The 18,350-nt window shown below is 43.0% G+C and overlaps 1 protein-coding gene across 2 annotated transcripts in view; it reads right to left on the reverse strand.

Annotated features, from left to right (window-relative positions):
* The window catches only part of LOC311238651 (CMP-N-acetylneuraminate-beta-1,4-galactoside alpha-2,3-sialyltransferase-like), a 300,110-nt gene that overhangs the window by 144,647 nt on the left and 137,113 nt on the right, over positions 1-18,350 (reverse strand). The window contains exons 3-4 of one of the 2 annotated variants that reach the window (XM_084326784.1): positions 11,884-11,931; positions 7,472-7,514 (exon numbers count right to left, since the gene is read on the reverse strand). In XM_084326784.1, coding sequence (XP_084182910.1) covers positions 7,472-7,514; positions 11,884-11,931 — 91 coding nt within the window. The remainder of the gene's footprint in view (positions 1-7,471; positions 7,515-11,883; positions 11,932-18,350) is intronic. The other variant, XM_084326785.1, reaches the window with a different exon arrangement.

Genomic DNA, 18,350 nt, shown 5'->3' on the forward strand with positions numbered 1-18,350 from the left:
AACGTTAGCTAGCAAGCAGCTATCGCTAAAACTAGAAGCTAACCACTGTATACATTTCCAGTAGACTAACATTACACCTCTGTGATTTAAACGTGTCCTTAGTAACTTATACTCGAGGGTTGTACTAGGGTTGGATGCAGTTCCCCGTTGGTCAGTCTGTCTGTTTTCCATCTTCTGCTGTGTTTAACGTTATCCGTTTGCGAGTGCTCCTGATGGCTAGCCTAGTAACGCAGGACTTTTATCATTATATGTCCGCGGGTTGGCCAGTACTGCGCAAACTTTTATTAAACATTATATGTCCGCGGGTGGTCTTGTGCAGTGCTCTCGTGGCACTGTCAACTAAAGCGAGCACTCAGAAGACGCGCACCGTTTGCCAGTGCAGTGATTGCAGAATGTTTTTTTTTTTGTATACTCGCCAGACTGGCGAGTGGTCTTCATGAATCACTCGCCAAACGTAAAAAATACTCGCATTTGGCGAGTAAAGTGGCCTAATTTCCTCCCCTGGTCACGGTGCATCACATTATAGTCACGGTGCATCACATTATAGTCACGGTGCATCACATTATAGTCACGGTGCATCACATTATAGTCACGGAGCATCACATTATAGTCACGGTGCATCACATTATAGTCACGGTGCATCACATTATAGTCACGGTGCATCACATGGTCACGGTGCATCACATTATAGTCACGGTGCATCACATTATAGTCACGGTGCATCACATTATAGTCACGGTGCATCACATGGTCACGGTGCATCACATCGTCACAGAGCATCACATCGTCACGGTGCATCACATTATAGTCACGGTGCATCACATGGTCACGGTGCATCACATCGTCACGGTGCATCACATTATAGTCACGGTGCATCACATCACAGTCACGGTGCATCACATCGTCACGGTGCATCACATTATAGTCACGGTGCATCACATTATAGTCACGGAGCATCACATTATAGTCACGGTGCATCACATTATAGTCACGGAGCATCACATTATAGTCACGGTGCATCACATTATAGTCACGGTGCATCACATTATAGTCACGGTGCATCACATTATAGTCACAGTGCATCACATTATAGTCACGGAGCATCACATTATAGTCACGGAGCATCACATTATAGTCACGGTGCATCACATTATAGTCACGGTGCATCACATTATAGTCACGGAGCATCACATTATAGTCACGGTGCATCACATTATAGTCACGGTGCATCACATTATAGTCACGGAGCATCACATTATAGTCACGGTGCATCACATTATAGTCACGGTGCATCACATTATAGTCACGGTGCATCACATCGTCACGGTGCATCACATCGTCACGGTGCATCACATTATAGTCACGGAGCATCACATTATAGTCACGGTGCATCACATTATAGTCACGGTGCATCACATTATAGTCACGGTGCATCACATTATAGTCACGGTGCATCACATCGTCACGGTGCATCACATTATAGTCACGGTGCATCACATCACATCGTCACGGTGCATCACATTATAGTCACGGTGCATCACATTATAGTCACGGTGCATCACATCGTCACGGTGCATCACATTATAGTCACGGTGCATCACATCACATCGTCACGGTGCATCACATTATAGTCACGGTGCATCACATCACATCGTCACGGTGCATCACATTATAGTCACGGTGCATCACGGTGCATCACATTATAGTCACGGTGCATCACATTATAGTCACGGTGCATCACATTATAGTCACGGTGCATCACATCACATCGTCACGGTGCATCACATTATAGTCACGGTGCATCACATTATAGTCACGGTGCATCACATTATAGTCACGGAGCATCACATCGTCACGGAGCATCACATTATAGTCACGGTGCATCACATTATAGTCACGGTGCATCACATCACATCGTCACGGTGCATCACATTATAGTCACGGTGCATCACATTATAGTCACGGTGCATCACATTATAGTCACGGTGCATCACATTATAGTCACGGTGCATCACATTATAGTCACGGTGCATCACATTATAGTCACGGTGCATCACATTATAGTCACGGAGCATCACATTATAGTCACGGTGCATCACATCACATCGTCACGGTGCATCACATTATAGTCACGGTGCATCACATTATAGTCACGGTGCATCACATTATAGTCACGGTGCATCACATTATAGTCACGGTGCATCACATTATAGTCACGGTGCATCACATTATAGTCACGGTGCATCACATTATAGTCACGGTGCATCACATTATAGTCACGGTGCATCACATTATAGTCACGGTGCATCACATTATAGTCACGGTGCATCACATTATAGTCACGGTGCATCACATTATAGTCACGGAGCATCACATTATAGTCACGGTGCATCACATTATAGTCACGGTGCATCACGGTGCATCACATTATAGTCACGGTGCATCACATAGTCACGGTGCATCACATAGTCACGGTTCGCTGTACAAAGTAGACAGATTCAGTTCCAGTGCCGTAGAGTGTCAGAAGGTGACCTTAAGTGACTTTGAACTTGGTATATAATCACTGGACGCTTACAGGCAGGAAACCAACAGTCAGACACCACAGAGGAAGAGAGGAGTGTGGAGCGGCTTCTCAGACACCACAGAGGAAGAGAGGAGTGTGGAGCGGCTTCTCAGACACCACAGAGGAAGAGAGGAGTGTGGAGCGGCTTCTCAGACACCACAGAGGAAGAGAGCGCTGGGACCACAGACCACACAGAGTTCCACTTGGCTAATTAAAAATCTGCCCACTGACCAGAAGACTCTTCTAAGGAATTGAAGGAAACATCGCTTTGTGTGTGTGTGTATGTGTGTGTGTGTGCATGCGTGTGTGTGTGCTGCGTGACACGGCCCTAGTTTAAACAATCAAACCAGCAGAAACTAGAACATTCCTGTTGCTCACATGATCATTAATAAGCCGCTATATGCCACGAGACCAGTTCAAATAAACAGGAGAGGAGAAGAAGAGAGGCCCAGGGCCCGCCACCAGTCATACGGGGTCAAAGGTCATATAAGGAGGAGGATGGAGGGTGTCGACTGGGTCTGAGTTTGTATAGAAGCGAGGACATCTATAGTATGCTTCACGTGTCATAACTGAACTGCTAAGTGAGAGAGGAGAGAGCTCCCCTGCTCAGCCGGCGCCCAAGTGGCACGTGAACCAGTGAGGCAGCAACACTCTCTGCAGCCTCGTCTATCTCCTTCTTAAAAGGAACACGCCAACATTTTGGGAAATTAGCTTACCGTCTTCTCCGAGAGACAAGAAGATAGATACCAGTTTCCTCTTAGTGTGTTCAGTAGAAAGCTATCTGGCTGCACGTTAGCCTAGCTTAGCACAATGAATGGAAGCAGACATGGCCGGTTAGCCTAGGCATTGTCCAACTAACACCTCTCCCAAAGGCTAACCGGCCATGTCCGCTTCCATTCAGTGTGCTAAGCTAGGCTAACGTGCAGCCAGATAGCTTTTTACTGAACACAGACAGAAAACTGGTATCCATCTTCTTGTCTCTCTCTGGAGAAGACGGTAAACTAATTTAATTTTTGCCTTAATGGATGCTATAGAGTCTTGGGTGAAATGAAGACTAAGGGGGGGGTACATGGCATGCACCTTAGACAGAAAGAACCGAGACGTGGAACTCCCTAGCCTAGCTACTTCCGTCACCAGCTCGGGGACAATTAGCAGACCTGGGACTATATTAATTAACCCTTTAATCGCCAAGGACACCGTAACTCGTCATTCCCCGCCATGATTAATCTGCCAATGACGCCGTAACACGTCATTGAGATCAATATTTCAAAAATCTGTGATGGCAATCATATTTCTCCCGCGGAGACTTGAGATCTACTGTTGATCCCCTCTCAACTCTCCAACGGTTCAAGAGCGCCATCTGGTGGCCGATCGGCGGATCGCCCAAACAGCGAACCGGAAACTGGTGCTCATCCAAATTCGGTCCGACCACTCGCTATAGCTCCCGGGACTCGAGCTCGACACAATGGATAGCGATCCGTTACCAATAACTCGATAAACAACATGATTTGGACGTATATACTATTATACAACCTGGAGATGGATCGCATATTTCAACATCCCATAATAGGAATCTTTTTGCTCCACGCTCATCGCCCAACGGCGTTTATTTTTACAGTGTTCGATACAAACTGCTCTAATGATCATATCACCCACATTACATGAATCATCTAACGTTGGCCACGGAATTATAAACGACCCCCCCCCCCCCCATCCGGTCAACATCAGATGATAAGTAGTCACTTCTAGAAGCACGTCCATTTGAAATTTTTTATCTGGCGCCGATCGCTATCAAACTGTATTTGATCATCAATATAATGCATTTAGGCTATAAATCACGTTCTGCAGAATGCTGCAGAAACGATAAAAACATATTTATACTTTAGACCGTATTTTAGTATGAATATGTGAATGAAAAAGTATAACGTTCCTACCAGCGTTCCGTTAGCCGGTAATTACCGGTATTTGACTGGCAAAATCTGTTGAAGTCCGACATATTTAATCTCTCCGGTCATAATGTCCGGTGAAAATAATTCCCTCTAAACACAATTAGATTATTTGAATTGTATTAAAATAGGCTAAAATTATATAGCCTATGCGATGAACGAAACAATCTCACCAAGCAGCCGGTCTAATAATGACATCCTGCTGTCAGCGCGAGCTGGCTGCTGATATATTTACGTGAAGCATGGCTTGGCAGGGTGCAGTACTCCAATTCAGCCATTGGCAATTCAGCTGTTGGGTGGGGGCGCTGCTGACACCACTGCTCTGCTCTGCCTGCTCCAAGTGCTCCATGCTTCACGTAAATATATCAGCAGCCAGCTCGCGCTGACACAGCGGTGCCAAATTTCTCAGTTCTTCGCTTGATATAATTAATACAAATGTCCAATATAACGGAATTAGTTAGCTCATAAAAATGTGATTATAACAGACTGCTGTTTATTAAGGTCGGGCAGACTGCCCACCGACACCTCAAGTCGGCAGCAGCAGCACGAAGTCTCGAGGGACTTATTTTATTTGGAATATATTAATGACTGATACGCAAAAGTAGCCTAGTTTTAAGTTAAAATATTATAAATGCCTTGATGATGTCATTCTTTATATAGGTCTATCAATTGTTTTTAAGCTCAATAAACTCTGACCGGAATTTATCCCATTTGTCCGGTAGATTGAAATCTACCGGACACTCAGACCTGCAAAAAAAAATTCTAACGGAAACCCTGGTTCCTACATCCTGAACGATAGATAATTGACGTTGAATGGGCCATAATAATGTCAATTTAGCAATACAATTTAAAAAGTTATAGCCCTGCAAAGAAGGGGAACTTCTCCATAGACAAATAGAGCTGGCAGAGGATGGTATAAGGATGTACATAAGTGTGGCAGAGAAAGGGTTAAGTTAATAGTGTGAGACATAAATTGCTTACACCAGTTCAAGTCAAAAATACTTATTTGATTGAGCAACAGATTTGCCATGTTTAGAGTCTTAGAAACATATTGGTGTTTTAAACTCGGAAAGTCAAATCTTAAAAAATATTTGGAAATATATATATTTTTATATATATAATATAATATTTATATATATTTTGAGTGCATACTGATCACGTTTTATGATGATTTACAAAACAACAAGGGTAAGTTAAGCTAACAAATGCCAATAGCCTGAATCCCCCTCCTGGCCGTCTCAAACTCTTCTCGTCTTGATCCTCCACAACTGTTGCTTTGGAGTTTAAGATGGGTCCATTGCAAGTGTATTGCAGCAGCAGGCCTCACTGTCTGTGGAAACAGGAAACTGAGCCATCAGCCAGCTACAAAATAATGTCTACAAGAAGCCGCTCCCGCCAAGTGCAATCACCCTCCGAAATCCATAGATAAACGATTTAAATGTTTTCTTAGAAATGTCTTCTTTTTTACGTTATGCGTTTCATGTCCGGTGTGACCAAAGATAAATGTCCACCCTGGTGGCCAATAAAGCTGTTTGAATTGTGATAGAATTGAACTCTGAAGACGGCATGTGAGAAGCAGCGCAGAGGGAGTGCTGGCGGCGTGCTTACAGTGTGAGTGCAGTGTGGGGACAGACACGGCCAGTGAGAGCCCGGGCGCTGACGGCTAATTATGATCATGACCTGCATGTTAAGAGGCCGGGAGGACAGGGCCTTGCCACAGCCGCTTAAACAAGACCAGCAAGCAACGGAGGCCTTTCACAGGATGTTTAGAACGCACATTTTTCCTCCATGTTGGAAGAAACAACGGTTGCCATGTGCAAAACAATGGTTGGTATGTGAGAAATATGCAATATGTATATAAATGTAATAATGTGATGTCTTATTACTGGATCTCGTAAGCAGTAAGCATGTCACAATGGAGCATTAATAGTATGCTTTTCCAGTGTTTTACCGACTCGAATGCTGCACAGAAGAAGAAATAGAACCGCACAAAACATTCCAAGCAAGGCCTCGATTCAGTATTCAAATACGCACAACATGCGCATTCACACGCCGACGGCCAACAAGTGTAATAACTCTAGACTAACAGTGTGTTCTCGCTCTGACAAACCATAATTACACTAGCATAAACTGGACGAGGAAAAACAATAATGGCATTTGTCTCAATTCACACATGCTTCAAAATTCATTAGTCATTATGTGAACGGATCGCACATGGTCTAACTGTTACAGTTGTTGTCAAGTTGGGTTAAAGACTCCACTGAGAGGCCATGTTTATTTGAGGAGACCTGTGGCGTGAGTGAGATTAATAGGTAGAAGGTTCATGTTCACAACAGCCATATTCCATTTGTCGTCGTCGTCGTCCCCCCCCCCCCCCCAACATCTGTTAGCATCACAAACTATTCAAGGAATTAGAGCTGCTCTCTAAAATGTTTAGGCAACTTTTGAATCATGCAAATGCAGGACAGATGCAGTGTGTAGAAGAGAAGAAAAAAAACATCTTTCCGTGGCCAATCACTGAACATCACTGATCAAAGTCTAACAAATCGAATACAATATTTCAGTCAGGCTGGGTAATTAATGTCGCCTTGAAGGAAGAATGTCCCGGAGAACTCGTAAAAAAGGGCCTCATAATAGGAGTAGGAAATATGACCCAGGAAAAAGGATAAAGAAATGCAACCAATCATATCAATTTATGAAACTGCTTGATAAAAATACAGGAGAAAATCGCCCCCTAAATCAGTTAATGAGAGCAGAAGAAAACAAAATCACCCCATAATTTATTTCCTACCCTGATCTCAAGTCAATATAATGGATGGAAAAGGGGCTTGTGTGGTGCAATAGTGGAGGAACACGACATTGGGTATTGTGATACTGTATAATGGTAGATTAGTCTACTACTAGCAGAAGTATTCTGCTATTAAACAACGGTAATTAGTCTAGAAAGTAGATATGTACTTACAGCTTTGTGTCCAGCTTGAGCAGAAACCCCTGCTTATCGTACACTGGAAAGGGAAAAGGAGAGAAAGAGAGAACAAGGAATTAACAAAAGAGGAATTCATAAACCTTTGGATTAACTTATCCAGTAGTTGGAAGCGCTGTAGTTGAAACAAAACAAAAAAACATAAAAACTGTGACCATCCAACCGAACATGGAACAGACTGTCAACTAGCAGCGCGCTCGCTGTAGTTGTAAATCTCTCGTCATGAATACAGCCTGTGCAATTTTCACACAAAAAAGGAAAAACAAAGAAAACAGCAAACAATTTTTTATCAAATAAAAAAATATATATATATATATTTAAAAGCATTAGTTAGAACAAAGCATTTGCGGTCAAAGACACAAGCGAGGTAGTAAAGGGTGAGCCAGCCAAAAGACTCTGTTAGGTGTAAACAGAAGGCTAGAGGAGCGCCTGGCCTGGGGTTCACCTATGGATGGCAGAGAGAGCGCTCCATAGGTGCCTCGTGAAGCAGTGTTGAAGAAGAAGCGGTTAACTATAGGGAGAAAGCCCAGAAACATACCCGTCCCTTCTTCCTTAAATTGGAAGGAGATATAGAAAGAAAATAGTATCCGATTGTTTAGGGACGTGTACTGCAACAAAATGACAAGCTTAGCAGGAGATGCTGTCTTGTTTGTTCAGACTTATTTAAAAGAGTTAATTTCAGAATACGTTTAACCGTAGCCCCATTCTTAATGACGTTGTCGATTGGCAGAGTCTTTTCTCAGCACAATCCATTCTTCATATTGGAAACCCACAAACCGATGCAAAGTCAACGAGGTCCCACTCATGTTTGTACAATCCAGTATGAAGAACTGAGAAAGGTCTCCTTATCAATCAGCACCATCATTGGTAAGTTGGAAATAGGGCTAGGGTTAAAACATATATTTTTTTTTAAATGTTTATATCCAATTTACTGCACGTTTCAAGCTTTTTCCCCCATAATTCTTATTTCTTGAAACAACAAGTCATGTTGTCAAGAGACCAGTGAAGTTAATCTGCAGCGCAGTAAGATAACGTGACTTATCATGGAATAAGCCTGATGAGTCCAAATACAAGATAGAAATCTTAAGCTTGTTATTTTAACTGCAGTGCAGATCTCACGGCATGTCAGGACAATATACACACTCCAGAAAAAGAAAACCAGCGGTAAGTATCAGCGTAATAAAATGTAAGATGCAACGTAAAAACGTCAACGGGAGCATTAGTGGAAGAAAGGAGTGAAGAAGCGGAAAAAGAGAGAATAGAGAGAGGAAGCATCAAAGTTTCTCCTGTGGCTGGTTGTGCTTGTAGTCTTCAGAGGGAGGCTGGAAGAGAGAGAGAATACCGAGAGGAAGATGAGGAGGAGGGGGGAGGGGAGGGGATGGTAGGGAGGATGGAGAGAGAGAAAACTGAGGAGGATGGAGGATGAGAGACAACAGAAAGGAAAGGAGAACGGAGGAAAGAGAGAACAGAAAGGGAAGATGGGAGGGCAGGGAAGTTGGTTAGGGAAAGTGTCTGAGCAGCTCTGCACTGGAGGAGGATGAGTGAGTGAGTGAGTGAGTGAGTGAGTGAGTGAGTGAGTGAGTGAGTGAGTGAGTGAGTGAGTGAGTGAATGCGTACATTTATGCAAGTGTCTCCTCTTCAGATATCTCAGTGTGTGAGTGCATATGTGTGTATACTGTATATACACTACAGTATGTGCATATATATTTGTGTGTGTATGTGTGTGTGCCAGAGCCTCCTTGTGTGTGTGTATGCATACATTTATGAGAGTTCTCTTCTTCAAATATCCCTGCATGTGTGTGTGCATAATCTGCATATACAGTATGTGCATATATATTTGTGTGTGCGCCCCTGAGCACTCTTGTGTGTGTTTATATGTGTGTCTCCTCTCCAGATATCTTTGTGTGTGTGTGTATATACAGTATGTGCATGTGCATATGTGTGTGTGTGTCAGTGTGTGTGTGTGTGTGTGTGTGTGTGTGTAGCCAGAGAGCTATGCCGTAGCAGAGGAGAGTTTGAGTGGAAATGAGACACCGGCTCTCTACTAGCAGTACACATATTGTCACTGAAACCCCTGGAGACTCCCAGCTCCTCGCTGCCCAACCCCACTGGTTCTCCATCACTGCTGAAATGCCCTTGAGAAAGGTACTATACCGCACGACCTTGATGAAATGCACACGTGCTAAAAAGGAAACTGCGTATGTGTGTGTGTGTGTGTGTGATATGTGAAACGATCAATTCTAATTAACCTGGTGAAAAAGTGTCACTGAGGTCATCGTAACCATTCTAAAAGAAGAACCATAAGCACACTAAACTGCGTTGTGAATAATGCATTCTTCTTGTTTAGCCTGGCTGGCACCTACAGTATATATATCTGGATGCAAGTGTCCCACACTGCACTCATCTTAAATCCTTATCAGACAGAAGAGTCTAGTGATGGTGTTTGATCAATACACAAATCGAAAGCCAGGTCACTGCATAATGCTGCCAACACCGCTACAGGCAAGTTCTCCTTTCTGGGCGAAGCACCATAACCTACAGTCTAATCCACCTTTTCTGTCAGTTTACTGGAGATTCTAGTATTATAACACTGTTTATTATTAGTCAGGAAAAGGGATGCAGCGCCGTCCTCCGGCAACAGAGGGCGCTGTTGGATCACCCTGAAACTTCACAGGGACGAGGATGAGGATGCTGGCGTTCAGACTGAGGCACCGGGAACTCTGGTATTTTTAAGACCTACAGATGCTAATTAAGAAGGGACTTGGAAAGCGATTAAACATGTGTTTACTTACTCACTGGTATTCATTTGCTATGCATCGGATTTTGGGGGCATATGTTATCTCTATAACTACAAGGGCTTTGATCCGACATCAAAGCAGATGAAACTCAAGAAGGGAACATGGAGCCGTAGTCTGACAGGTTTTTTAATGTGGGGAAGCGGTCCTTCCAGTGTTGACGTTCGGGGGAGTGTTTGTGTGCCTTTGGCCCTGTGGTGGTCATTAGCGAGAGCATGACACAGAGAGTAGAGCTCCAACTATGGAAGGACTGACGGCACAATACCGATTCAGGCTGCTAAACTTGGAAGTATTGGCCGATATCGGCCATTAAAAAGATTTAACATGTGACAAAGAAGTAAAAAGAAAATAATGTAATTTTGCTTTGATTTCTGGCATGTTCAGATTTTAGTTTGGGGGAAATTCTCTGATAACAATACACAATTTTTTACTTGGTATTGGACTGATATCCAATACCAGTATGGATGCATTCCAAGCCCCAAGACCACATTAATAATGTATGTACAGATGATAAGGCCCTATGGATAAACACGCCATGTGTTATAAACGTTAATGATAACCCAGCACCAGGCTCTGCACCATGGGGGACCAAGCCTTCTGCTCGGCTGCACCACGCCTGTGGAACAGCCTCCCCATCCAGCTGAGGGCACCACAGAGCCTGGACTCGTTTATACTATGTTTTTAACGGTTTTATTTTGGTGAATGAAAAGTGCACTACAAATACAATTTACTATTATTATTATTTAATATAATTTAATTTAATGTTTAATGACTGATGGGATTCAAAATGGATTATTAACATGTTCCTCATCATGTGTAAAATGTGTCTATGATACCACACTCCTGTCAGGTGCAGGATCTCGGGAGGAGACATGGACCCATCACCATCCAGCCGACACTTGGAATAACCAATCGTATCTGTGCAAGACTAAACTTTTTGAAAATGACGGGCATGGAGTTTGACATTTCAGCCGGCCGGAAACGGACATTGAAACGACAAACATTCCAATTCAGTTGTTTGTGCCGTCCGTCAGAAGAGCACGACTGATTGGACCTGGATCAAATAGAACTACTTGTAGTACCAGATGGGAAGGGTTTCTGCTACATCGAACAACACGAGTGCCACTCAGCTTAGACAATGTGAAAATAAATGGGAGTATTATTTCGCTTGATTGACAATTTACTTGACACGGTCTGAAAATGTCCTAATGTGACAAAAGCCACCCATCTGGGACTCCCAAGTACGTTAAAACAAACTGGGAAATATTTTCAAATACTATTTGACCCCGGCCTGGATCCGATACAGTTTAGCCCTCTGCAAATGCATCCGCTCGTCTTCTACATCCAGTGTGCTGTCCGACTGATTAATATCCAAGAGTTGGAATGGTTCTGTGGCTTATAGAGTTTTATCAACGCTGACAATCCTCTCCATGGCAGGAGACATTACGCTTTAACCTGTACAACTTTGTTTTACCGCCCTGCTGGGTATGGAGTCACTTAAAGAGCTGTTTAGAGAAGGTCGATGTAGAGGAGGGATGGTTGAAGGAGTGGGGTGGTGGGGTGGGAGGGAAAGGAAGGGAAGGGGTGGGGTTGTACCTGAGCCTACTATTCGTCCCACGGTGAGAGCAATGTCCGTTTCCGACTCTGAAACACAAGAGGCTCAGTTAGCGCTGCTGCAGGCCAGCCTGTTATGGCAGCTTTGGACTTGTGGTCAGATAATCTGACCTCTCTGGGAGGCACCAGACCACAAACCCAAACGGCAGACAAAAAAAGGAGGACGAGAGGAGAAAAAAAAAAGAGGTTAGTAGCATTAGTCCCCATAGGTTTCATTAAAATCCACCAGCCTGGATCTTCAAGCAATGGTACCCCCCCCCCCTCTGCGGTGGCACATTACTGCAGGAATGTGGCTGTTATGTTAGTAGTCGTTATGGCTGTTGGCTTCCTAGAGGTACCATTGAAGCCCACACAAGTCAATTTGAGTGAATGAGCGCAAACACACTGATAAAAGGAAAAATAATCAATCAAAAGCGGGTAGGTTAAAATGCAAGGGTTAGCCGAGATTGATGTTCCACTGGGCAGGAAACTAACATCTTCATGTAGCGGCCTGTTGGGCTGTTGGAATCCAATTTTACAATTTCAACACCTGTTGCAACACCTGAATTAACAGTCAGTCACACACTGCCATCACTTACTCAATATATCATAATATTACATTACATTAAATAACATTGTTATGTCATTTATTAATGTACAATATCATATTATAATTATACTGAGCAACTGACAATAGTGTGTACATTAGGTGTCCTTATTTCTTTTATACAATTTTACCCGCAACGTTCAACTGACGGCTGGAATGTTAGTTTCCCACCCCACCATGTTCACTGTGAGCACCCTAAGCAGCCCGGCTTCACCACTGTCCCCAACAGATCGTCCATCACCCAACATAAGCAGCCAGCGCCTCAGCGCCCGGTTCTACCTGTGGTGCATTGGGCTTTAGCCCCCTTAGTTGGGACTACGACTGTGGGCGCTGGCTCTTTCGCTGAAAACATCTCTGAAAATAAAAATGTGTTGGAGGGGGGGGGGGGGGGGGGGGGGGGGGGGGGTTAATAATATCCGAGTTGGGGTCAATTCACTCAATAAAAAATGTAGGCTAGACAGAAATTAGATTGTGTTAATGATTGAGCATTCATTCTTCACCTCTTGTTTTTAAGTACGGTCAGTCAGATGGGACAACCTTCTCATGCCAATAGTTAATTTTTTCCATGTGGTTTATTTAACAGGGACAGTTCACATTATTAATAATCATGGCTGTGACTGTGCCAGAGTTAGCCACTCAAGGATAGTTTTCGGTGAAAATTAATCCCAACCCTGGTTAGAAAAACTGAGCAGGTGCAGAGAGAGAGCGGTCCCCGCTGGAGAAATGCTCGGAAGCTGCTCGTTATCACTGGAAATCAGACACACACACAGAGAGAGATGAGGACACTTCTGGAAACCAGACACAGAGAGATGAGGACACCTCCAAACACCAGACACACACAGAGAGAGATGAGGACAGTAGGACACCCCCAAAAACCAGAGAGAGAGCGAGATAGAGAGATGAAGACACCTCCAGAAACCAGACGGAGAGATGATGACACTTCTAGAAACCAGACACAGAGAGAGGAGGACAGTAGGACACATCCAAATACCAGAGAGAGAGCGAGAGCGAGATAGAGAGATGAAGACACCTCCAGAAACCAGACGGAGAGATGATGACACTTCTAGAAACCAGACACAGTGGAAATGGACAAGTGAAGATAATGGGAAACACAACGTAAACATTAACGTAATAAACATAAAACACAAGAGATAGAATTTGGGAAACAAGGAAGCATCACAGATTCTCTGCCCATCCTCTGTCTGTCTACACTTATCCATGTGTATCTCAGTCATACTTATCCATGTGTATCTCAACCACAATTAACCTTAGAAGAACCCATGAAGAGAAGAGAAGAACCCATGAAGAGAAGAGAAGAACCCATGGTATAAATTGTATTAAGTTCAAGAAACCAGCTCCAGCAGAAATGGACCAAGAAGGACTAGGCTACACAAAAAGACAGAACCAGAAGCCCCATTTTGACCTAAATGACCCTGAACCTTTAGTCCATGGACTGCATTTCACTGAACTATATTGTTCCTTCAGTACATTGCGGTCTGCGTTTCCACCGCGTGGAAAGATCCATGAAGATTAGGCAAATTAGTCCACCGACAAAAAGGTCTATAGGCATTTCAGCGTCTCACTAGAACACAGAAGGACCATTTTCTCTGGTCAGATACATGACTTGTATTTCCAAACAGGGCTTGTTCGGAGAGTAATGTTCTCGGCAGCCAAGTTGCCTAGTAATAGGCAAAAGCAATCATTAACTACTTAACCTGCAAACACTACACCTGCTTAGCTTATACAATCTTGTGCATTGATCACTAGATTTAGCAGCTTATAATACCCATTTTACATTTGCATGTCCTGTTTGAAAGCAGATGACATTGGCATCCTTAAATACTTAACCTACAAACTTAAAACTGTTCCGACAACACAATGTTGATTTGCTGGGATAAATGTTTTAATGCATAGGTCAAGGAACAAAAAAAAAGCTGCAAATTTAAAAATAAAAGAAATGATAAAATGACATAAATTATGCGAGTACTCAACCATTCAGAATGTTCACCATGAACCCCAAACAGCGTTTCTGTTAGAACATATTCGTGCCGGTCTGGGTGTCCTGCAAGATTTCTATCACCGGACATATTCGAGATATTCCGGTCAGAGTTTTAAACAGCAGTCTATTATAATCACATTTTTATGAGCTAACGAATTCCGTTATAATTGGACATGTGTATTAATTACATCAAGCGAAGAATGAGAAATTGATTTGCAGAATCAAATTACTATCTCTCGCCTCTCAAGTTAGTGCGATACGCTACCAGCATCAAGCTCCCGCCCCGCAGGCTTGCGCTGCAGCAGCTGTCGCACTCACCCCCAAATGAATCTCGAGTAGACATCGCTTCACCTCGTTGTATCAGACACGTCACACATATCATAATGTTCAACTTCACACACAGCAAACTGTAGTTGATCATCACATTGCCTCGTTTGCTAGCTCGTCGCCACATGCAGAGAGGACGAGCCACATGCGTGTAACGCATTTGTTAATTTCATTATAGGTTATAGCCTACATTTAGTTATAATCAATAATATGCATTACTATGTGACACGGCAGTCAACCAACAGTTGCATATGATTAAAAATGTCAACACTCACTCACCCCGTCTCTCGTTGTGCCTATCCGTTTTGTACCTGCGACGGCTGCGAGAACAGCGACTTTAGTTGCTGGTTCGACTTTAATAGATCCCCATTGGAACAGGCGAGGCTCGCAACGGTAGCAGCAGACTGGGGATGCTCTTTGTGGTTCAATCAATAAATTAATAGTAAAAGTACGCTTGACATTTTTGTTTCTTTTCCGCGGGAGCCACCACGGCATCAGCGTCAGCGGTCTCTGTGACTTCAAGTTCAGAAGACTCATCTTCGTTGTCATTATTAGACCTGCTTGTGCTTGGTTTCATGAAATATTTACTAAGCTTAGCTTGTTTCGCCATCTCTCTCTCTTCCTCGTATACCTGTTTGTCGTTATGGTGGCCAGAGCGTGCAGGCTCAAAAAAAAAGAAAAATAAGTTTCACATCTGAGCGGCGCCATCCTATCAGAGTGAAGCAACAATTAAACTGAAAATGGAATTATTGTTTCGTTCATCGCATAGGCTATTTAATTTTAGCCGATTTTAATACAATTCAAATAATAAAATTGTGCTTAGAGGAATTATTTTCACCGGACATTAAGACCGGAGAGATTTAAATATTCGGACTTCAACATATTTTGCCGGTCAAATACCGGTAATTACCGGCTAACGGAAACGCTGACCCCAAAGTCCCTGCACTTCGAGAAGTCCTACATCTAGATGAGGGACGTTTTGGGGGGTAAAATCTGGAAAAATAAAATGGCCTTTCCAAAGTGATTGAGTGACCAAGATTATGGAAATACGATCAGTATCATACAGTAGTTTAAAGTGGACCATTATGCCGTGATATTTAAGTGCAAAAGTGGTACTATGGCAATACATGGCTTTTGCCATGGCAGTACCATAGTCAATTATTCATACAATGGCCTGCACCATAGTAAAACTGAAATTACCATCAAACTACCATGATACTTTTCCATAACAGCCTTCTGAGCACCTGTGTGTTAAGATGTTGGACAAAAAATATCTGTTTTAGTGGGGAAAAAATTAGGACACAGGGGACACAAAACAAAAGGCACAAAACAAAAGACAAAGATTAAGAGCCAAGAACACATCAGAGATTCTCTGCTCATTGTCCCAAATGTCTGCCAGTACCGTGATGTAGAAAGTAGGCTAAATCTGATGGCTTGTAGTTTAAACTTACAAGACTTCAGATACTGTCCGATTCCAAGCGCCTCGTTGGGGCTAATGTGAAGCACTAACAGGCAGAGTTTCCTGTATCTACATTCATTTGAGGTTATGTGTTGCACATTCAGTATATCTCTAATGTTGTGTGCATCTAAGCCACTACAGACCCAACACCACTATGCAACAAAATTTCACTATTAAACATATTAAACGTAATTTAATTAACCGTAAGCATTTCAGAAGCTAAGGTATCTATGTCTACATTATTATCATATCTTTAGGCATTTTTTTTAAGCTCAGCTATTTAATTTTCTAAATATTAATAATTTTGCCTAAAAACTAGGTCTACTACTTTCTATGCAGAACCAAAAGTAAAATGCTTACATGTATTTTGCCCTCCGTAATATTGCTAAATATATTACCAGATAATAATCATGAAACTGTGATAATTCCTCAGACTTTAATCTCATACAGTCATAACCCTATTAAGCACCACAGATATGCTGAGAACCATGGAAGACACTGGCTGTTGGAAGAGATGAGTGACCGATGATATGCATCTTTCAAAATGTCTGTCAATACAGTAGCCTGTCTGCGTGATTTCAAAACCTAGCCGCATTTCTGGCAGACGCTCTCTGATTGGCCACTGACGCGTTTGCCCAATCGCGTGACGAGCTGTGTCTTTGCCCATTTCCACGTCAAACAGCCTGCAAACTACCTGGCGTTCTATCGCCATGCTCTAAGACAAACTCTAACCTTAACCAACTTCGAAAGAGTGCCTAAGCTTAACCGTCGAAAGAACTTGCCGTCACGCTCTAAGACAAACTCTAACCATAACCAACTTCGAAAGAGTGCCTAAGTTTAACCAGTGTAGAAACAGGCGTCGGCCAATCAGAGAGCATCTTGCCAGAAATGCGGCTAGGTTTCGAAATCACACAGCCTGTCTTGTAGAGTAAACTACCATAACTAACACAATAACCTCACAGCTTAAACATCATAAGAACACTGCAGACACAGACTCAGAACAAGGAGCTAATTACAGGCCAATGTAAAAAGCAAAAAACTAAAAAACAACAACCCAAAACCACATTTAAGCATGTGTTAAGGTCCATCAGGTCTAGGGATGGGTATCGTTAGGATTTTATCAATACTACTACTCCTATCGATACTGCTTAACGGTTCGGTACTTTATCGATACTCTTATCGGTTCTTTTTGATAATTTTTTTATGATTTTTATATTTGCAGTTGAGAGCATTGGTCATCTCCCTACAGTAAAGATTAGAAATGATTGAATTATTGTAAATTTGTGTGGAGTGGTGGGAATAGCTGCTTCAATAATAACTTATAACAACAACAGACAAGTTAGACAACTATGTATACAAAAAAAACGATATACACTGAATGATTAGTTGTTACCTAAAGTCCTTGGACTCCACTGTAGAGAACGGGTGCAGGCCTTTGACAACAAACTTTGTCACAGCCCTGTGACACTCCTTCACCCTATCCTCTGTCATCTTTCCTCTAGCTGCTAGGGAGAAAGGACTTTGGGTGGTGGAGGTAGAGAGGATGTGTGGTGGGCTCACTGGGACACATTGGTGGCTGACCTCAGCTTGACGATCTATAAAAAGTTTTTAGATTGTAGTATTTGTAGCTAAACAATTATTTTGTTTATTAGCCTATTTGTAATAATTCGTTATTAGCCTAGGAAACTCCGTATCTTGGCTTACCGGCTGCAGTGGACGTGGATGCAGATGGACCACTGCGCGCAAGGCAGTCGAATACGGCGCATTTCTGCAAACTAATATAGTGTTTTGCAAACAAATGTTTTGATAGATTGCTCGTATTGCCACCCTTACTGGCAAATGTTTTGTTGCACTTGTGAACGCTTCGCTCTATCCGCCATCACGACTCAGTCCATGCAGAGCTGTCTGTGTCTGTGTGCAGCGCGCGTCAGCACGGAGACAGCGCTGAGATGCTTCCAGCTGCAGCACATCAGGTGTATGTGCGGGGCTTGTAAGCGCTGCGGTCTGACGTGCTGCAGCTGCATACTATTGACAGCGCTTTCATTAAGGAGTACCCGTATGTATGTGTAGCGCGACTC

Source organism: Notolepis coatsorum (assembly GCF_963971535.1).
Source record: "Notolepis coatsorum genome assembly, chromosome: 13".
Classification (NCBI taxonomy): Eukaryota; Metazoa; Chordata; class Actinopteri; order Aulopiformes; family Paralepididae; genus Notolepis; species Notolepis coatsorum.